General features: G+C 39.3%; 1 protein-coding gene across 2 annotated transcripts in view; it reads right to left on the minus strand.

The window, feature by feature from the left end:
- CDK14 (cyclin dependent kinase 14) overlaps nucleotides 1-23,420 on the minus strand; it is a 614,101-nt gene that overhangs the window by 84,040 nt on the left and 506,641 nt on the right. For both annotated transcript variants that reach the window (XM_090047105.1, XM_090047106.1), the window contains 2 exons: nucleotides 13,687-13,826; nucleotides 8,742-8,888 (listed from right to left, as the gene is read on the minus strand). In XM_090047105.1, the coding sequence (XP_089903231.1) occupies nucleotides 8,773-8,888; nucleotides 13,687-13,826 (256 nt within the window). In that variant the 3' untranslated portion in view covers nucleotides 8,742-8,772. The remainder of the gene's footprint in view (nucleotides 1-8,741; nucleotides 8,889-13,686; nucleotides 13,827-23,420) is intronic.

Here is a 23,420-nt window from a genome sequence, read left to right on the forward strand (position 1 = left end):
TTTTGAAGGCATATGGTTTTTACTGAAAATGAAATTATCTTGTGAAACTGGAATTGTATTCCGATTTTATGCAGTCTGACTAGCCATTACAAGATAAACATGAGCTGTGTTATAATTCAGCCTGCAACTCAGACAGATTTCTAACAACAGTAGCTGAAAGAAAAAGAAAATAACAAATCATTGCAACCAAAAAACAAAAACACCAGCCCATAGTTACAGTAAATAGAGCCCATATCTACCAGGTTCTACCAAATTGTTACAATTGCCCAGATAAACCACTGGTGAATATGTCAAGTTTAATTAATACAACATGACCTGATCATTTCCACAGTTAGGAAGAAAGAAGTTTGCATTCTTTAAATCCAGAGCTCAACCTGGAGATTATGCTAAATTGCTTCATTCATAGTCCACACTCCTCCGCACATGTCAGGAGGACAGCATTTGTCCCCTCTAGTGATAAACAAATTATACATGAAATCAATTCCACTTCACAATAATTTTCCCTATTGGGTATTATCTTTCCTCCTCTGGTCCCTCCAGTTAAGCTTGCATCCTGTAACTTGCTAATGAGCTGGGGGCTTTCTGTTCCAGGTGGCACCCCCTGCCTCGAAGTCATGACATTTCCCATTTCGAATGCTACTGGCATTTTTCGACAGCTCCTGCTAACTAGCCTTTTTGACCTGCACTAAGAGGAACTCATCTGATCGAATCCTCTAACCTGCCAATCATTCCGGCAAATGATCTTCACAGTCACTCCCAAGGCAGGAAAAAAAAAGAAAACGCTAGTGAGAGAATGAGGGAGTAGGCATGCGAGCTGCCTCTGCAGCTACCTAATGAGAATACTTTAAGTCTCTGAGGCAGCTGAAACATTGAAAAACTGGTGGGAAAATTAGGACAGAACTGAATGCCTGGCTCTATAATTACTGATTTCTTTCCATCCTGAGATCATTTTTGAGAGCAACACCTCAGAGATGTGCCATTTTCTACAGAATACAAGTAAATTTTATCATATAAATAGAAAATATATCTGTTTTCTCTGCCACAATCAATATGCAAGCCTCAGAATTCTGCTTTGCCAAGTGGTGTTCTTTACAGAATTAATTAGGAGCTTTAAGCTTGTTAAATGAATGTCTGCACCTAGGGATGATTATGAATATTTTTTTGCCGATGTAAGCCATAAATAGCCTTTTTTAACCTAATTTACATGCAGACAACATTTACACCCTGTGTGTACAAATGTATGCACATAGATACATAAAACAACAAATGCAATTTGTACAGTCTAGATGAGGTCTTCTGGGTTGAAACCAACACAGTGGTTATGACAGTGACTGATTTGTTTTGGTTTTAGTTCATTTGACTGTGTGACAGATTAGGTGCTATTGAATTATTCAACTGTACAAGGACGTTGAAGATTTGCTCTTGTATAACTAACATTAATTTTATTCCAAAACAAATTCAGTAGGTGGACAGTTCAGATTGCAAATTAATAGATTTAGATGTGTGTGTGTGTGTGTGTGTGTGTGTGTGTGTGTGTGTAACACAACACTAAATAGTTAGGTGTTGAACTCCATAATACACATTTCTGGTAATAAGGTATTTGATGCATTCATTAAAGAATTATATAACAACATTACCAGTTGTCATTATGCTGTAATAATACATATATATTACACTGTACGTTATAGTCTTATTGTTCCTTCCTAGTTTAGAGAAGGAACAAGATATATTTACAGCAATTCATGTGCACAAACAATTGCTATCTACCTGTGACATAAACATGATCATCCACATTTACAAAGTCAAAATATGTATGTACTCAGAACTGAACTAAAACAGTATTAATAATTTATAACATACCACGAAATTATGGAAGTGTACAGTTAAATTCCCAGTTCTAAAGTATTAGATGATTGAGTTTCTCTGATAACGTGTTCTACTATGTCTTGGTTTTGGGAGAGTTTTATACATTATTCTGAGTACCTCAGTTTTTTTTTACCTTTTATACCATTAAAACTATTTTAGTGTCATGGAAGCATGGAAACAAAAGTTAGGCTTCGCTGTAAATCAAACTCATGCAATTTTATCAACCTGCTCTTAAAAATATCACTCAATTTCTGGGTCATATTCTCAGTACCCATAGCTGAGTAATTTCACTTCCCATGAACTTCGTTAGGTGTTGCATGCACTGATATGATGGCAGGGTCTGGCCTTTTGTGGCTTAGTTCTTTGTTTTAGAGAATAGCAAACACCAAATTATGCAATAGAAATATTGATACAAAGTTCTTAAAATACTTATTCATAAAAGCAATGTCAGTTTGTAACATTCAGAGGGGGTTGCTAACAGATTTTTGTTTCATGGCTTTGCTGAAAGTAAATGTTTTATTAATTCTGAATGTTGCAAAATTATGCCTCTGAGGCAATGCCTCTCATTAGACTTGCTGTTTCTATAGGTTACAGGCCATGTGTCAGCACTAAAAGCCTCTGCTTTGTCTGGGAACCTCAGTTTCTCCCCTTCAGTGGTTCCACTTTTCCCTCTAGACAAAGCCCAACTGAGGAATCATGTGACAAAATAATCCTAAAGGAGAGGTGACCGTCCATGAGAGAATAGGGATAGTTTAAAGATTCTTTTACTTCACTTCTAGTCATTGTCATTTAGACATTGTCCTCTGTGCATTCAAATGTCATCCCAGACTATCAGCCCACTTCAACTCAAACAGCCTTTTATGCCTAGACACTTCTTAGAGCATCAACGGACCACAAAGACTGTCTAGTGGGAATTGGTTGCTATCCTAATATTAATAATACAATACAGTGCACTTAGGGCACAGAAGATTCCATCTTCTCTATCCAAAATCCAAGAACAAACAAACATAAAATGAAAAGATGGATAAACAATCTTATCTGAGCTCATGCATTATTGCAAAGGCCACAGATATCTCCACACTTTAACTGTATTATGTAGGACTCTGTTAAATTAAAAACCTATACACGAAAAATTAAAGTTGCATCTGCATAATGCTTAAGGGCAAGTTATCATCAGTTAAAAATGCACTAAAAATAGGCATCTAAACAAATGCATAAAAATATACTAATGTCCTTTGACTTAGGTTCAACTTTAATATTAGTGATATTTCTTGCCTAATCTAACAGATGTGTAAATGACTTGACTGTGGAAAAAATATAAACTCAAAAATATACCTATAAATATGCAAACATAAGTTCTCAACAAAGAATACAGGATATACCAGTACACTATCAAATTCATAGATCCTAGCGTCAGTTATTTGACATGCTAGTCATGGCAAGTGTAGCAGGTAACAAACTAAGGTGAGAACCACTGTTTCCAATTTCACCTTCCTCACTGCCTTTTTCCTTAATTTTCACAGAACCTCCCTTCTCCCCACAGCAGTACACCTTTAGGAGGCATCTTTCATTATACCTATCATTGTATCTTATCCATGGCTTTGGAAGTCAGTTTTGAAATTATTTAGTCCACTTTATGATCAGTATTTCTCTTCCCAAAATATTTCATACTCCAGTTTCATGATAGTTCAAGACTTTGAAAAAATAAATGTAACTTTTGTGCAGCATGTTGATCAAACACTACCCGAAGACTCAGTATTAAAGTAGAAGATGCTAACTATGGCCTCAATTCAGGAAAGCATGTCAGAACATGCTGAAGTCCCACTGGGCATGTCTACACATTCATTAATGCACCGTAGTTACTGCACATTAGATTTAGTATCTGTGCTAACAGATACTAACTCAATGAGCAGTAACTGTGCAACTATGCAGTAGCACTGGTGCACACCTATTTAGTGACACAAATGTGCAGTAGACTAATTCTACTGCACATTAGCACAGTAACAAGGTTTCTGCTGTGACGCACTAATGCTCAGTAGAAATAGTCTATTGTGCATTTAGCATCTTGTGTAGAAGCACCCACTGACTCCCAGGTTGCTGTAGAGGGGATATACTAGTTTGTTGGCAGGTGCTCCATCTACTGTCACCCAAAATAGCTCCTGTCTGGAGTATATATAATGTAGATGGTCTTAGGATGGCTTGCTGCACCCTGGGCAAATATCACACTCTGAGTCCACATGTAATGGACACAATCAGCTCATTGAATTTGGTGCATTTTGAATGGTTGGTTGGACTGAGAGCAGTATTTGACCTATAGCATCCATTCCATACTAACAGGACTAAAATAAAGAAATCCTTAGGCCTCAAGATGAAACTAGTCTAATGTCTGAAGCTTTCCTAAACAAACTGATAAATATATTAACATTTGAGGCTTTTCCTAGCAATGTGGAGGTCTTATTGTTTTCATACCTACTAAAACAAAGTAGGAACAGCCCCACAAACTATTATGTTACCTGCATTATGATATGTGTGTAATAATACACTATTAATATTTTAAACAATAGTGTTAGAAAGCCACAAAAAATCTCTGCAGTTCTCTCTGTAAATTCACTACTAATCAAACAAAATTAGTGGTACAATTGCAGCTCCATTTAGTACTGAACTTCTTACTGGACTCAAATACAAATTGCTTTCAGCTGCCCTCCACAACTGCATCTTATTAGCCTTTTCACTAAAGCCAATTTATGTAAATCCAATATTATTAGTTAAATAATTAAAGTAACCATCAACTTCATTTGCTTTTAAGAGATGCAAAAGAAATTAAGACTTTAAACACCCCATCTGCAGTACTTAGTCCTCCATCTTTTCAACTGCAATCTACATTTTGATTGCACTGTACATTTAACATTTCTTTATGTCTATTTGAATTCAATGCTAAGAAAAAAGGTGCATCTTTAAAATAGCATTGTGCACACTTGTGTTTTTATAACCATTACTTTTCCTGCAAAGACAGGTTTGTACTGAAATTAGAAAAACTGTGAAGTGCAAAATGATATGGGTTGCTTTCAGCTTTTGATTAAATCAACAGCAACTACAAAATCAAAGTGTAGCTACCTCATGGAGGACCCTTTTTTGCTGTATTTACAATAGTTTTCTCCACATGCTGTTGAGATCAGGAATGAAAGAACATCTCTCCAAGGTGAATGAGCAGTTATGGGACACAGAACAGGGAAAAACAAGGAGCCAATGAATTATCATGGCTTTCCAATACTGACTGACAACATATATTCCTGATCCACAGCTTCCTAACAACTTAACTTGGCTGAAGCTCCCAAAAATGACATTCATACACCACAGGGCTGGAGAAGGTTAAGAAAAACATTTCCATAATTTGTAAATATTAAGGTTAAGAAAAACAGTGAAAATGAGTCATGCACTGCTTGCTTTACATATAGATTACTATACTGAGTTTCTGAGCATTGCTAAGCAGTGTGGCAGCTCTTCAAAAATTAGCAGTTTTTAACATTATAAATAGGGCTTGGTTTAAATTGCAGGTCCAGCTTGCTAGTATCATGGCCCAATCATGGCAGAGGCCACTATTTTCACACCCAGATTGTGGCGCCCACCCCACAAGTGGACCATAATACTAGTGATTGGGGGTGGAGGGAGGGGGCAGGGAAGGAGGGGAGGATGGACTCACCTGGCAGTGCAAAGAAATGCCACATGATATGGCCATTTGCTCGGAAACTCCCCAGCAAGCAGTTTCCTTGCAAATCACATTTTATTTTTTTTGTGAAAAATCACTTAATTTCATTATTTCCAGGAGAGATGTATAATTGGGATTTAAACCATGCCCTAACTATAAATAATACACACTAGGCTTTATTGTGCTTTATATAGCTGAGATGACCTGAATTATGATATAGCTTCTTTGACTGCCTGGGCTCGTATCAACTTCTGCTTAAATGGAAACAGAAGAAAGAATTCAGCCCCCGCATCTGAAATTCAGGATTGCCAGAATACATTGGTGCTATGGAGAAGGAATGCAAATAAATCCTACATGTGAGTAAGTGAGCAATCAAACTTTTCATTTTGTTCCCTAGTCATGTCAAAGAGATTTAGCAAACCAGGGAATCTCACTATAGTAATACAGGGTAAATACTTTAAAAGCATAGATTGTCGCACTCTGGCTTTGAGAGGCACATAACAGCTCAGAAACACCTTGGGTCTTTGCCCAACCAATCATATTCTAAACTACCACCAAAGAACATAACATCCTACCTTGGTGACGGGTAATGTTCTGCCTTTTGGATTACTATTGGACTCATCATTAAATTACGGTGGGCATAATTTTGCTCATGAAAGGGTAAAAATGGCTGCAGATCTTCTTGTACTCCTATTTGGTCAAGACAGAAGTTAACAAGGGGGAATGGTATGACACCACCAATTTTCCTTTCATAGGTACTGACTGGCACATTTTCCCCCCACTAATATATTGATTAAAAATGTCTTGCAAGAAGGAACAAAATGTTGCTTTACCATAAACCTCCAAGACTGGATGTTTGGTTGTAGTGAAAAGCTTCCCTTACTGCATATGGGGGAAGCTCAGCTTCTACAGTCCCTCTGTGATAGGTGTTTATATGAACACTGTCTCCACCAAACAAAGGTTTCATTTATTTAAACAGGAGTTTTGGGCGGCTGCACTTTTGAGAGTTAGGTTAGTGGTGTCTAGAAACACCCTTGAAGAAACAGGTACGTAGGTTCCCAGGTATATATGTTCCTATTCATTCCATTGCCCCCTTCCTGTTATTTGTCTACAGTTTCTGTGAGAGCTACCTATTCCTCCCCTTATTTCCTTCCATCAGCCCAAATCCAGAGCCCATGTCTACACTGTTTTCTGACTCCTCCTCATTTCTGGTGTTATCCCTCCCTTTTTGAAGTGACCATGTTTTGTAATGTCTCATTTTTACTGTGCTTTGCCTGTCTGTTGTACTCATCTGTTGTGGATTGTCTTATACTTAGATTGAAATATTAAAATTTGGCAAGTGTTTTGGTATTTTATGGGATGAATGAACCTATTCTGTATATATATCAGCTGTTACTGTAGGGGCGTACCAATGTCATCATACAGGCTCCTTTTATGTCAGGACTGTGCTTGGCTCATTGTACAGAAAGAGAAATCCCTTATTTCTGTTCATGTAGGTATTCAGTAAAAATGATCTACATTTCTGTGTTCGCATTATTTAAGTGCTTGCTTTCAAACAGGATCTTTCATTGCAAATTGTGTACAAGGGAAAGATGAAATGTGTTTGGAGGTAACAGAAATGAGAGGCTGTACCTAAGCTTCCAAACAAAAGGTCTTAGCACAGATGGGCACATTCACAATTTACTTTAGATGAATGATATGTCACACTGAAACAGGCAAGGTTGAAGAGACATCTGCAGGGACACAGCTCCAGGAAAAAGTAGGGATTAGCTTGTCAATAAAGATGTAAACAGGGTGCTCTGAGGCAGCTTCATTTCTGACATTATAAACTCTTAAATGGTTTGCTAGAGAAGAGCACGTGCAATAATTGGGGCAGGCTGCCAGGACTGAACTCTAATGACTTCAGTCCTTAAAAGTCACTATTTGCCTTACAAGACCCCCTCCCCCAGGCACACACCCTTACAATTCACTCAGGAGAGAGTCTATATCTGATAATGCAACATCCCTAGACACCTAATAAAATTCAACAATATACGTAATAGTTTACATAATATATTAGGGTTTTTCATGACAGGTGATACACTAGCATTTTAATTTCCCTCACTTCTCATTTGTACCTTGTTAAATGTTTGATGCCAACAATTTTAAAGAACAGCAAGAGACCTTTTTAACATTCAAAAATAGAAGGGCAAGGTAAATGCATTTTGCTGTTTGACCGTTTTATGATTGGGTTACATTTTAAAATAACAAAGCCAGCATGAGATATGCACTGGATGTTTCCACAAATTATTAAGAGCATGAGTGCTAATACAACTCTTGCCAACATTGTACAGATTTGGAATTCTGTGGCTGTGAAAAAAAGATGTCTAACTTCACTTTTAAGAAGTATTAAGCTGGCAAAAGTCTTGTTGGTACAACTGGAAAAGGGGCAGTGCTGCTTTAAAAGAGGAAAGTCCCACTAATCCCACAGGCTGGACAAATGCAAATGGACATTTCCAAATTAATAGGAAATTAGTCATCCATTGAATTTAACTTACATTTGCAGCATGCCAGGTATCTCCTTTATCCTGGAAGCACTTACATCCCTACTGTGCTATTACACTATCTGATACTGTAACCAGCATATTCAGTGCTGAAGTATGTGGGTCTGAGGGGCAAGAGATTCAAACCAAACTCAAGCAAAACTAAAGCCATGCAAGTGGGAAAGGAAGTATACTACTAGGAAATACTCCTCCCATTAGGGGTAACAGACCTCCATTGGTCATGGTGGTAAAAACTTGGTTTAACCGGACTCATTTATCCCTATATACAAGCCTACTAGCAGAAGTAGCAAGAAATGCCTTCTTTTGTCAATACCTCTCTAGGAATCAATTGCTCTCTCTATGAACCTGCTTGTCACAAAGCCTTCCTGCTGCACTAGCGAGAAGCTTCCTACTGGCTTCTGTAAACTCAACAGCACAACATCCCAAGCTGTTAGTCCTATTGTTCCAACCCACCTATTCTCTTTGCCTAGGACTTACATGTGTCTGCAAAAATCTTTGCTCAGTTTTACATCCTTGAGGATAAGTCATCTACAATAGAAGTGGACTTAACCTTTTTTTCCTCTGTTCCAAACAAAAATTAAAGTAAACATTGCAATCAGAAGTTCTACCAGATAAGCACATCTTACCTGCACTCTCTGTAGTAAGTCTAAGTATTCTTCAGTGCTTGCTGTTTGATAGACTTTTGCCATAACTATTGTTTTTCCCAAAGACTTTCACGCTCTCTCCAGCCTCTGGTTGTAATCTTACATTCGGTACAGTAAAAATAGAGGACACTGTGGGGAAAAGTGGCAGTTTAAAAAGTTACGTTTGTTGTTTTCTTATACAGTTTTTCTCTTTACAATATTCAGTTAATATTCAAGGCAGACATAAAAAAAAGAGCAGATACAGCTATATTTGTACTTCTTCAAAAAACTGTTTTTAAATCTTCAACAAGAAGGGAATAGGATGGATTCTGCTGAAGGTTGTGTTAGGAAAGGTTACAAAGTTGTAACAAGTTGGGTTTCCAGTTTGTTTTCTTGTTCACTTACTCAAATGTATGATTCACATTTTTATGTACGATTCACATTTTTCTATCATTTTTGAAGTAGCTTTAAAACACAGCAGTATGTCTAAAATAAGACAGATCTAGTCCATAGACCTTATATATTCTGTTTTCTAATCTTTACTGTCTGTGGAACTAATTATCCATATTTACCTTCTTTTCCTTGAAAAGGAGAAAACTACTATGGTAAGGGCCATTACGACATGTTTTAAAAATAGGTAGTTTATAACTGAAAGGAAACCAAATGTAGCTACAGAATATATGCCTGTTCTTTCAGATGTGTAACTGATAAGCTAGAAAAATCTAGATCAAAATTTCAGGGTAATGTCAGGAAAGTAATTATTAATGGACATGACGATATTAGCTGAGAATGTCAAAGAATGCAAATGGTCAAGAACAGAAACTGATGAGATTAAACCCAGTTCTTCAGACTGGTTGAGAGAAACCATAGTCTTTTGATACTTTTTTGCAAACATTAGTGCCTATGTATAATAAGATTGTTACTATCAAAAATCTAATCTATGGGCTCACATGATTGTAGGAGCAAAATTACACATGTGAATTTGGAGTTTAGACCGAGAATCTTATAATTTTCTTTGTCCGCCAGATGATGGAGACAGTGTTGCATTGCCCACTTCAACCCCTAGTTTTGACATTACATATCCCCATATATGGAACTAATAACACACATTGAATATTGTTTTCTTGTTTTTTTTAAATCAGAAAAAATGTTATAAATTATTTAGAGAGGCAAGGACTTTTGTGGGTGATATCTTTAATTGGACCAGCTGTATAGTCGGGAGGGACAGTTCATATCCAAAAAATGTGTCTATATCCCTCCCAACTATACAGCTGATCCTATTACAGATATCACCTACAAACATCCCCGCCTCTCATTTTTCCTTAGACCATCCTGGCTACAATATCACCCTAACCTTGCTACAAATTATTTATGTATTTATACAACTACATTTCTATATACTACTTCAGCATAAAAGTAGAAAAGAGTGAAGACTACAGTTAATTATTTTTAATAGAAAATGCAATCTGACACATTTAATATATGGGTCTGAGGTGATTACAAGGCTGTGTTGTCTTGGTTGCACTAACGTACTGTGCTGTATTTCTAGAGTCTCCCAGCACCATTTTTCCATTGTATGTGTTCATTATGGCTGCTTGCAGATATTAAAAAACAAAACAAAACCATGCTTTACTGGAAGCAGCAGTGCATTACTTCACCCTGGCTCTGCAGCACCTGTATAGATCAGGTGCTTCAATAAGGCTTTTCGCCACTTTAACTAAAGCTGATTCAATCAACTATTAGATAAAAGTGCCAAAAAAGCCCCAGTGAAGTGCCTGATCTATACAGATATTAGATGAGCTGGGTCCAACTAAGGCACTGCCTCTTCTGGGCATGTCTGGGGCATGTCTGGGACTCAGCACAGGGATGTGCTGAATTTAAAGTGCCATTATTTTTAGTGCCTGCAAGAAGCTTATGTTTCTAACACAAAAAAATATTTGAGGCATTTGATTCAGTATATTTGCTGCCCTGAAACTAGAGTTTCCAACCCACAGGAAAAATATGACATTTCAAAATGTTTTTATTCCAAAATGGAACAAAGTCAAAATGTTGAATTCTAACAACTACATGTTGACAATGAAAAAACAGTTTATTTTTATAAGGTAAAAGAAGTATAAAATAAAATACTGAACACTTAAAATGACAGACACAACATAAACATTATAATATAAAAGTAAAAAAATTAACAAATTGAAACTGTTATTTGACACGGTTTTTAGGAAAAGAAAAGCATTTTCTTTTTCAAATTCAGTGATTTATATTTCCAATGGGAAAGTGTTAGGTCAACTTTTTTTTCAAAACCAGTTCTAACTTTAGAAACCCATTTCTTTTTCCCCACATTTTTTAATTCTTCACAAACCATCTTTGCTAGAACTCTTAGTTCCAAATTTAGCTTTAGGACTTTGTTGAATAATGCTAAATATCATCCATTAAATGGATTTAAAAATCTGTGTTATAACATTTGAATGCAAGGCAGTTGACTGTATTGTGTGTGAAGTGCTATTGCACTTACAGAAAAATAAGTTTTCCAGAAGCCTAGATAAAGTATTAACCTAGATAACTAAAACTACCAAAACTAGTCATTTTCAGTACAAAGTAAATATTTTCCAAATTCTCCAAAGTATATGATTTCTTTGTTTTGTAAATATGTTTACAAGTATATCCACGTTGTATTAAATAGAAATGATTGTACTACTTGATACTGGGATTGTCCTTTCTTGCATCTGGATTTATGCTTCATAATGATTATCTACTAGACACAGAAATAGTCTTTCTGTAACTCAAAAATTTTACTGGAGGCATTTAGCAGAACCTTGCTTTAAAATATAATGATTTTTCATCTTTATTCTCCCCCCTTCAAAAGGTTTCACTGCTCCTGATGTTTAACGTTATGCAAAGACGTGTTTCTGCCAATGAATATCGCCTTATGGTTATGCTTCTGCAAATAACCTGCTGTGAGCTGATAAAAGGATTAATGCAGCCAAAATTCTTAATCTGTGAAATTACAAATTAAATTCTCATATTAAAAATACCACCCTGAGGTATTTTTTGTGGTTTTAATTCCCCTCTGGTGTTCTGCATACATTGTGCTTGCTAATGACTAGGACAAGACTGTCTCTGTTGGCAGCCTGCTGCAGAGTGATAATGTGTAGGCATTTACTTCACTGATAGAACTGGATTTAACCACTGACTGATAAACTAAGTGGCAAGTGGGTAATAAGTCCATATTAACAGAAAAGTACTACTACAGAATTCAGAATTCATAGACTATCAAAATCCTGGCTTGACTATATCATACAGTCAGACAGGATTGAGATGTCACCAATGCAGAGTGATTTTTGTTTTCCAGTGGAAAAGGGGTAACTGACTGTCATGTCTGATGTTTCATTAGTCACGAACTAATGAATCTCTTTGCATCATACTTCCAAGCAAAGACAGTTTCTCAACAGCCTCACTAACTTGCACTGAAATGTTTGGATTTTCAGCACTTGTGCAAGAGTCAAAAGCTGGGTGGGTTGGTAGGAGGGCTCATGTGGGAGAAGGTGAGGGTCTTAAATCCAGAAATCTGAAAATAAACTGAAAATCTACTTGCAGTGCAGCATGAAGTGGAAAATATAACCTGTGAAAAGTAACAAGTTTTACATTTTTCTGTATGTTTACATTCTACAAAATGGAGCTGTGTCTTATTGACTAGGTTTGCTGGAACACTAGTCTATCAAGATGGCTCAAAGTGTACTTATGAACTCCAGCCAGCAAATATAGAAGATGGCAATAGAGGTGTGAAGATGTGGGTTGGTATCCACGGTTAACTTCCAGTTGTCACCACGCTGTCAGTGCAATTTTGCTGTTGCACAGCAGTGTTTTTGCCCCCAACACGTACTGTCACCCAGCCAGCATCTGGGGAGGCTGCCTTGGGTGCCTCACCCTAGTTACATTACTGGATAGCAGGCTATTTTAGTGATGCAAACAAAATCTATTATTGATTACAACTGCAATTTTTCCAAACTTAAATGCCCAAATCTCATATCTGATAGATCAAATCAGCAATGTTTAGGCTCATAAATGCCACAGTCACATTCTCATATTGGATTTGGAACTCCTACTAAGGGGCTTGTGTTTGATAACTGAGCACGGTATAGATGGTTACAGTGCAAGATTACATTTCATAAAATTGATGTAAATAAAAATCAGAAGACAATTCCCCTGTAAAACATATTTATGGTAACAAAATGGTCTCCGAATCAAAAATACATCATTATGATGCATTCACAATAGGTTTTTTGCCAAATTTCATACTTGTGATTTTTTTAGCACTCTGGAAAAAAGATAAAGCCATCTGTGATATAAGTACTTCACAAACATTTAAGCAATTAACAGCATGTGTGCTGAGAGGAGCATTTTGGTTAAGACAACTGAAATGCATTTTGTTTAATAAGACAAAGACGTGTGTGAATACTGAACGCATTCCCAGCTAATAAAATAAGCTGCAAGTCGTCTTATACATTTCAATTCAGCAAACTGACCAATTGTCTACTTTGTGTTTTTCAGTCTTCCAAATGCCAGGTCTTTTTAAAAGGTTATTGTGATAATGTCTGAGAATCAAACATTGTTGGATTTTTATCCTGCATGCTGCAGCTAGTTAAAAAGTACTGTATGTTATGAAATGAAAAGCACTAAATATGTAAATTGTATTTTTCCTTTTGCTTTATGACAATTCAGATAATTCTCTTGGCTGCACACATAATCAAATACAAAGATAGCTAGCTGCAGACTGCAGAGCAGAGATAGCAAAAAAGAATCCATTTTTCCTGTGTCAAGCAAACTGTTCAATTTTAACTACAGAATTTTACACATAGAGACACACACACTCTTGCATGGGCACACACATGTACACACACACCCCTGATTTCCCTGTTTTTATTCATCTTGGAGGTTTTGTTATACTTACTATCAGTTAGCTCCCATAGCCGTGGGGGCAGATCACTGAAATACTCATGGCTCAGGGCTGCCTGTGCTGACAATCTGTTCTTTGGGAAACATTGGAGCAGTTTGGAGGCCAGATCTTCTGCATGATTCATGTAGCTTAGCCTGAAACACAACCAAGGAGTAGAAAAAATGCAAACACAAAAGCTGGTTACTCACTTTACTAATATTTATTGTAATCTTTAATTACAGTAAAAATATAGCAACTTACGTGTTGGATACAAGGACTGACAATTTTACCGGTTCAAAGACTTATATTCAGTGTTGGATCAAGGCCAAACAACTACAATTCTTAGATTAAGGAACTAAGGAGACTTTTGTGGACCAGTTTCTTGTAAACCACTAGTACCATAACTGTGCACAGCATGTAATTTCTGTACCATATATGCTTCACCTACCAGTGGAGGTTCACGAATTAAGAGCTCTTAAAAGCATGTTATTCTGATTATCATTTTGGTTTTTTTCCTCCAATACACATTTTATTTAAACAGGCTGATAGCCTGGAACTGCTAGAGATGGAAACAAATTATTAGAACACCTAAGACATAAATTCTTAGCTTTCAAATAGCAGTAAAAATTTCTGAAAGGCTATGAGATACCAACTGCTAAAATCAAATTCTATTTACCATACCAGAATGGCAGGGGGTTTCGAGTGGAGTCCCATAGGGGTCTGTGCTGGGTCCACTGCTGTTCAGCATGTTTATTAACAATTTGGATGCTGGAATGGAGCTGCTTGAGCAAATTCACAGACAACATAAAACTGGAAAGAACTGTGAGGATAGAAGCACAATTCAGAAGGATCCTGACAGACTGGAAAGCTCGGCTAAGGCCAACACGATGAAGTTCAGTGCTGACAAATGTAGGTGCTACCCATCAGGAAGAATCACAGATTTGATATGAGCCTGCAATGTGACACAACTGCATCAATACAGGCATTAGGTACAAGACATGGAAGGTGGTAGTGCTTCTTTACTCAGCACTGGTTAGGCCTCATCTGGAGTACTGTGTACAGTTGTGGGATCCACATTTTAAAAAGGATGTGGAGAAGAGTGGAGAAGTTAGAGAGGGTCCAGAGCAGGGGCGGGTAATTATTTTGGGCAGAGGGCTGCTTACTGAGTTTCGGCCAGCCATCCAGGGATGCATGTCAGGCAGCCCAGGGCAGATTAATATTGATTTTCTAAAATTTTTAGGGGCTCTGTGGGCTGGACAGAATGGCCTGGTGGGCTGCATCTGGCCCATGGGCCACATTTTGACCACCCCTGGTCCAGAGGTTAATGACAAGAGAGATAAAGAGCCATACAAGGAAAGGTTAAAAGAAATAAGCATGTTCAGCTTTCAGAAAAGGCAATTAAGAGGGGCTATGATAGCCATCTTCAAATATCTGAAGATGCCATAAAGAAGATGGAGAACACCTTTTCTCTGTTGCTGCTGGAAGCACAATGCAGACCAATAGCTGGAAGTTGCAGCAAAGTAGGCTTAGATTGCCTATGAGGAAAAACATCTTCACTGTTATGAGTGAGGCAATGGAATAGACTGCCCAGGGAGGGTTTTCAAAAGGAGTTTGGATAAGTATTGGTCAGGGATGATCTAAGAGTAACTATGCCTTGAGTGCTCTACAAAGAACAAAAGTTAGAAACCCAAGAGCACCCCCATCCACATGGCTTGCTGGTAGATAATAAGAGCTATGGAGTTTAAAGCACAGGTGTCAAACACATAGCCTGCAGGCTGAAATCAACCCCTGTAGCCCAATCATCCAGCCTGGCACTTCTGGGCACCAGAGGTGATCAGTCCCCTTGACCTGCTGGCAACACTCCTACCAATGCAGCCCAGTATGCCATTAGTTTTTTTGGCAACAAGGGCACACTGCTGGCTCATAGTTAGCTTATTGTCTACTGTAACCTGAAGGTCCTTTTCAGCAGAGTATCTGCCCAGCCAGTTGGCCCCCAGCCTGTACTGGTGCGTGGGATTGTTCCATCCTAAGAACAGGACTTTGCACTTGTCCTTGTTGAACCTCATGTGATTCCTTTGGGCCCAATCCTCCAATTTGTCTAGGTCTCTCTGAATCCTAGCCCTACCCTCCAGCATATCTGCTACTGCCCACAGCTTGGTGTCATGTGCAAACTTGCTGAGGGTGACTCTATGCCATCTTCCAGGTCACTGATGAAGACACTGAACAAAACTAACCCAAGGATGGACCCCACGGCACTTCATCTGATACTGGCTGCCAACTAGACATCCAGCTATTGGTTATTACCCTCTAGCAAAAGACATGATGGTCCAGTCAGTTTTCTATCCACCTTACAATCCATTCATCCAGCCCGTACTTCCCTGGTTTGCCTGAGAGAATGTTGTGGGAGACTATCAAAAGACTTGCTGTAATCAAGGTATATCACATCCACTGGTCTCACTGCATCCACAGTCAGTCACGTCATCATAGAAGGCAATCAGGTTGGTCAGGCATAACTTGCCCTTGGCAAATTCATGCAGACTGTTCTTAATCAATTTCTTTTGTTTTCCTCCAAGTGCTTAGAAATGGATTCCTTGAGAATCTTCTCTTTGATTTTTCCAGAGACTGGGATAAGGCTGACTGGTCTGCAGTTCTCTGAATCCTCTTTTTTCCCTTTCTTAATATGGGCACTGTTTGTTGTTTTCCAGTCATCCAGAACATCTCCTGATCACCATGAGTTTTCAAAGATGATGGCCAGTGGCTCTACAATCACATCAGTCAACTTCCTCAGCGCCCTCAGGTGCATCCCATCTGGCCCCACAGACCTGTATATGTTAATCTTTTCTAAACAGTCCCTAACCTATTTTTTCACCACTGTTGGCTGCTCACCTCCTCCCCAAACTATACTGCCTGGTGCAGTAGTCTGGGTAGCTTACCTTGCCTGTGAAAACTGAGGCAAAACAGACATTGAATACATCTGCCTTTTCTGCATCCTCTTACAATGTTGCCTCCTGCATTCAGTATGGGACCCACATGTTCCCTGATCCTCCCTCTTGCAACCAACATACACTTGTAGAAACTCTTCTTGTTACCCTTACATCCTTTGCTAGCTGCAACTCCAATTGCACTTTGGCCTTTCCGACTTCATCTCAGCATGCCCGAGCAATGCTCTTATATTCTTCTCTAGTTATCTGAACAAATTTCCACTTCTTATAAGCTTCCTTTTTGAGATTTAGTTTACTGAAATGTTCCCTGCTAAGCCAAGCTGGTCTTCTGCCATACCTGCTAGTCTATCCGCACATTGGGAGAATTGGTTCCTGCATTCTCAGTAAAGCTGCTTTAAATTATAGCCAGCTCTCCTAGATTCATCTCCCACTCAGACTGGCTTCCTAGGGGATCCTGCCCATGAGTTCCCCAAGTGAGTTGAAGTCTTCTTTTCTGAAGTCCAGGGTCCTTATTCCGCTGCTCTCCACCCTTCCTTTCTTCAGGATCCTGAACTCTATCATACTGTGGTCACTGCTGCCCAAGTTGCCATCCACTACTACATTGCCCACTAATTCTTCCCTGTTTGAGAGCAGCAGGTCAAGAAGACATTGGCCTCTAGTTGGCCACTCCAGCACTTGCACCAGGAAGTTGTCACCAACACTTCAAAAACTTCCTGGATCACCTGTGCACTGCTGTATTGCCCTCCCAGCAGATTTCATAGATTTCATAGACATTAGGGCTGGAAGGGACCTCGGGAGATCATCGAGTCCAGCCCCCTGCCCAAAGGGCAGGAAGTCAGCTGGGGTCATAGGATCCCAGCAAGACAAGCATCCAATTTACTCTTGAAGGTGTTCAATGTAGGTGTTTGAACCACCTCCGCTGGCACACTGTTCCAGACCTTGGGGGCTCGGACAGTAAAGAAATTCTTCCTTATGTCCAGCCTGAAACAGTCTTGCAGGAGTTTGTGACCGTTCAACCTCATCATCCCTTGGGGCGCTCTGGTGAACAAACGTTCCCCCAGATCCTGGTGGTCACCCCTGATAAACTTATAGGTGGCCATCAGATCACCCCTGAGCCTACGCTTTTCCAGGCTAAAGAGTCCCATGGCTCTCAGCCTGTCATCGTAAGATCTGTTTTCCTGACCTCTGATCATGCGCGTGGCTCTCCTCTGGACTCTCTCAAGCTTCTCCACATCCTTTTTGAACTGTGGAGCCCAAAACTGGACGCAGTACTCCAGCTGCGGCCTCACCAAGGCCGAGTACAAGGGGAGAATGACGTCCCGGGATTTGCTCGAGAGGCCAGTGTTTTGGTTGCTTTACTAGCCGCAACATCGCATTGGAGGCTCATGTTCATCTTGTGGTCAATGATGACCCCCAAGTCTCTTTCTTCTGTACTGCTATCCAACATAGCACTGCCGAGCCTATAAGGATGCTGCAGGTTTTTCCTCCCAAGGTGGAGAACCTTGCATTTTTCGGTGTTAAACACCATGAGGTTCTCATCTGCCCATTTGCTGAGCTTGTCCAGGTCAGCCTGGATCACCTGCCTATCTTCTGGCGTGGATGCTTTGCCCCAAAGTTTGGTGTCATCGGCGAACTTGGCCAGTCCACTCATGACTCCAATGTCCACATCATTAATGAAGATGTTGAACAGGATGGGTCTCAGCACAGAGCCTTGAGGGACCCCACTCGTCACAGGGCACCACGATGAGTGACTGCCATCAATTACAACCCTCTGGTGATTGAAGTCCCCCATGAGAACCAGGGCTTGTGATGATGAAACTTCTGCTGTCTGTTTGAAGAAAGCCTTGTCCACCATTCCTCATCCTTGAGAAAGCTTCCTGGGTCTGGTGGTGTATAGCAGATCCCCACCATGACATCACCCTTGATGCTCTCCCCTCTCACCCTAACCAGAGACTTTCAACAGGCCTATATCCAGTTTCATACTGGAGCTCTGAGCAATCACATGGCTCTTTTGCATGCAGTACAACTCCCCATCCTCTTCTCCCCTGCCTGTCCTTCCTGAACAGTTTTTACCCATCCATGACTGCTCCAGTCACAGGAGTTATCCCACAAAGTCTCTGTTATTCCAATCATGTCATAGTTCTGTGATTGTGCAAGGACTTCCAGTTTTTCCTGCTTGTTTTCCAGGCTCCGTGTATTTGTGTACATGCACCTAAGCTGGCTCAGGCTAGAAGCTGGGGGGCACTAGAGAAGCCCTCCTTTCTATTCCATGGTGCTGAGCTAAGGTAGGGGCATGGCCAGGCCCCAGAAGGACTCATTAGAGAGGGGTTCCCCCTCCTCCCAAGACCTCGCGCTTGATAACAGAGCATTGAGTTACACAACAGGGAGTTACACAGAGAGTTGATAACAGAGCATTTATGAGCCCATCAGCAAAACAAAAGCTTCTCTCATTAGTTCAAGTTCTTCTTACACAACTTTTTCCAAGGAATGAATGGAGGGACATTACCAACTACCTATTGATTAGCTCCAAAAAAGTCCTAAACCAACATTGTCTTGTCTGTCTTTGTCCTGTGTCCCACAGCATGGACTGTAGCCAGCATGTGGTATGCTAGCTAATGCTGAGAGGTGTGTGTGTAAGGTGGGGGGAGGGGGGAAGATTCCTGCTTGAGCAGGAAGTAGTGAGCGGGAGAGGAGGGAGTAGGGGAAAGCCAGGCAGATGCCACTGTACCTGCAGTCTGTGCTGAAGCTGCAGTTAGGGACCACAGGGGATGGGCCAGCCCTCCTGGGCTGGAGCAGAGAGCAGAGCGCCACCCAGAGTTGCAAAGCATCTGGGATGCTGGAGGATTCTGATTTAACTTAAACCAGGAAGGGGTTTGGGACATTGCATAAACTGGTTTGAGCCAAATCAGTTAAGTCTGATACTACATTCAACCAGGTTTATCTCAAACTGGTTTCAGCCATTTTCAGACTGGTTTATATGCACTGAACATTTGTTCTGTTACAGGTTTAAACCAGTTTCTGATCACTTGAACTGGTTTATGTGCAATGTCTGTCCCTAGCTGTTGGGACTAAAACCTGGAGGTTCCAGGCTAGAAGGCCCTACCCCTCTGCTCAGGGTCAAACTAATCACAGCATTTGGGATCAGGAAGAAATTTTACCTTATGATCAAACTGTGAGAGTCCTTGCTTTCCTCTGTAGTGGGGGTGTGGCCCTCTTCCTTGGATATCTGAAGCATATTTAACAAACCTTGCAGCAGCCGGATACTGACTACCACTGCTGCCTGGAAAGTTAAGGTGCTATGCCTTGTAGCTCTGTGTAGGTTCACTGTGTAGTTTTAGAAACAGGTTAGACAGGGAATTGTATAGTATGGTTTGGATATGGATGACCCTGCCTCAAACAAGAAGTTGGATCTGAGCACTTCCAAAGGTTTCTTCCAACCCTAATTCTCTATGGTTCTGTATATAGCTTATACTTCTTAGCTAGTAAACACTTTGGGACATGGACTGTCTTTGTTTTACATGCACAAAGTGCCTGCCATAAGTATTTCAGTCAAAAAATGGTTAAATTGGAATACAAATATGGAATAATGAGAGGTTTTTTTAAAGCTGACTAGGGAATTTAGACACACAACTCATTCATCTTAATTGGAGTTGGATGACTAAATCCCCTAATTATCTCTGAAAATCTCAACCCAGAACAGCAGCATTTGGAATGAAGAAAACACAATGGTTAATCAGAAGGCTATAAGGTAATGCAATGTAGGCAGTACAATTTACCTGTACCTACCCTGTGTTATGAGGATTAGTTGTCTGTTCAACACTTTGAAGCTTTCAGATGCTACACTCTAACCATGTTCTTATGCATTTATAGATTTAAATCCAGAAGAGGACATACTGATAATCTAATCTCATCTCCTGCATAACACAGATTAGAGACGTTCGTCCAGTAATTCTACCAAACTTGTTACTTTGCACTGAGGCAGACTGTATTTGCAAATGTATTTAAAATTAATATTTTTATTGACATAAGTTGATCATCAGTGCAGAAAGCCTTTTCATGAAAATGTATTTCACGAAAGTCAATTATGAAGATCAGCTGGACATTTCTAAAGGAAATATGCATATGAAATCCTGGAACCACCAGTTTTTAAACTTATGCATCAGTGGAATGTGTTACTAATTTCTCTTCTTTGTTTAAAGACAAGCTATTCTTCAATTTATGAAAAATATACTGTCCGGTCATATACATGGTATTGATGCATCTACTAGGTCAGAACTGTTTGAAGAATATCATTTGATAGATAACACTGGTGCTCTTTAACAGGAATCCTCTTGAAAGGTTCCCCTAAAAATATTTAACTATTTGTTTCAAACAGTATTTCTTAACATGGATGACTGAAAGATTAGCTTTTCTAAGGGATATTGAATGATGGCACTACATACTGTATAGAAGTATAGAAAGAACTAAAAGGAAGAAGGAAAGTTCTGGATTCCTAAATACACTACCTTTGGGATGGTGATAGGGTAGAATTTCATACAATATGGCTTTGTGTCCAAGACATAATAGCATGTTTTGTCTCACAGCAGTTGGGCCATATAGTAACTTGGCATGCATGATACAGCAAGTCTCAATATTCATGCTTCACTTACTTCCACACTAATCACTGAGGAATGGTTACTGGCCACGACAGCATACATAATTTCAACAGAAAATGCAGCATACAGCAAAGCACAGTAAAGTATTAAGTACCAACCATTAAATTATCTGCCAATGCTTTAAAATATATTTTTAAAAGAATCTGTCAATATTTACAAAACATCTTTTAAAATAAAATCTCAGACTGTATCACTGTAACAACTAAACAAATGACATTTTAGTTTAATTCACATTAAATGCCTATGACTAGGACTAATTTGAATAGTTGTAAATCTCACTGGATTAGAAGAATTTGAGTTAATTAAAAAAACAGGCTTAAATTTCTTTCTGCTGCAAAAGAGGGTCGGTATTTGGTCAAGCAGAACATGAGTAGGATCATTAAGTTTGGTGTAAGTTTTTGAGGAAAAAAACAAGAGATTTAGACATGTGCAGTGAACTTATGACCTTAGAGCGATTTGCTTGTTAAATGAAATAAGAGTGAAAGTCAAATTCATATTAATAATTAAAACATGGGCATTTAAAACAAGCAGAGGTTTGTTTTGTGTATGCATTTTTGATGGAAAGCACTTACTTCATTTCCTAAGTTATACAGATTTTATTTTGTATGTGCATTTTCCAAAACAAGTTGTGATTTGATAGTACATGGCATATCTAACTGGTTTCTCTTGACTGGCATTTTCAGTGGAGCCTAAAAGAGTTAGGCACTTAAAATTTTTAATCCCTTAGAAAGTCCAAGATCTGCATCCTTATTTAATGTATAAGAAAATACTATGACACTTTTTTCATTCATTATTTTTATTATACTTGTGCCAAGAGACCAAACTGTTAATAAGGCCTCACTGTGTTAAATCCTGTGTGGTTAGCGAGAACTTTCATTTCAAAGAGTTTGCAACCTATATAGATAATGGAACAGTGCACACTACATGGCACAGTGCAGTGACAGGTAGAGACACCAGAAGCTGTATAAGTATCTTAGTACAGCACCTCACTTGGTCCGTTTATACCTATTTATAAACAGGTCTAACCAACCCAGACTGAGCGTCCTTATAATGCAGAGATATAGCTTCTGTTGAGGAAGCCAGCTCTGTAGCTGTGCAAGGCAGTGCATTGTGCTACTTGGATACACCTGGTTGAACGTAGTATCAGACTTAACTGATTTGGCTCAAACCGGTTTATGCAATGTCTGTCCCAAACCCCTTCCTGGTTTAAGTTAAATCAGAATCCTCCAGCATCCGAGATGCTTTGCAACTCTGGGTGGGGTCTGCTCTTTGCTCCAGCCCAGGAGGGCTGGCCCCTCCCCTGTGGTCCCTGGCTGCAGCTTCAGCAGAGACTGCAGGTACAGCGGCATCTGCCTGGCTTCCCCCTGCTCCTTCCTCCCCCCTTACCACTTCCTGTGACAGACTCAAGAATAATTTCATCCTTATCCTAATTTTCAGTCTCTCCTCAGTGCAGACATTATATGCACCGCCTAATTTTTTTTTGTCAAGCCACTCAATCCTTCAGTCAGATATATCTGTATTTATATTTCTGACAAATACAAAGCTCTTATATTATAACAGAATTAAAATATTAAATGAAAGGAAAAACTCTTTCTGTAAATGTTTAAAGTTAAGTCTTAGGGTATACAAAGTCAAGATACCAGTCACATAGCAAAAACGCTGTACAATTCCATACCAAGATTTCCGATGTAAATGTTTTTCAGATAGTTACAATTGAAGCCAGTTCCTTCAGATTTATTTTACTGATCCTGTAAATGGATCCTATCACTCAGCAGTCTTATATGGCAAATGATATGTATTGTATCTAACCATCATTCAAATCCCTTTCCTTCAAATTGATCTTGCCTAGTCTTAACTTGGATGTGTCTATATGAGACTTGTGTAGACACACAGTTGCCTAATTAGCTCCACAGTAAAACATCATCGTCTACACATGTGGTATTATTAGGACGGAGTAAATTAGCTAACTCTTCTGTAGGACAGTACTGCCAGACATAGGTACTATTTTATAGCAAAGTTACTTACTCCTCCGCAACACACATGTAGATGCTGATGGAGCTGGCTGGGGTGCAAGGGTGCTTTAATGTGGGGGCTGCCTGCAGGCTAGCCCCACGCTGAAGCACCCTTATACCCCAACCAGGCCCTCTGCAGC

Source organism: Crocodylus siamensis, chromosome 5, assembly GCF_052110815.1.
Source record: "Crocodylus siamensis isolate JL-2025a chromosome 5, ASM5211081v1, whole genome shotgun sequence".
In the NCBI taxonomy this organism is placed as follows: Eukaryota; Metazoa; Chordata; order Crocodylia; family Crocodylidae; genus Crocodylus; species Crocodylus siamensis.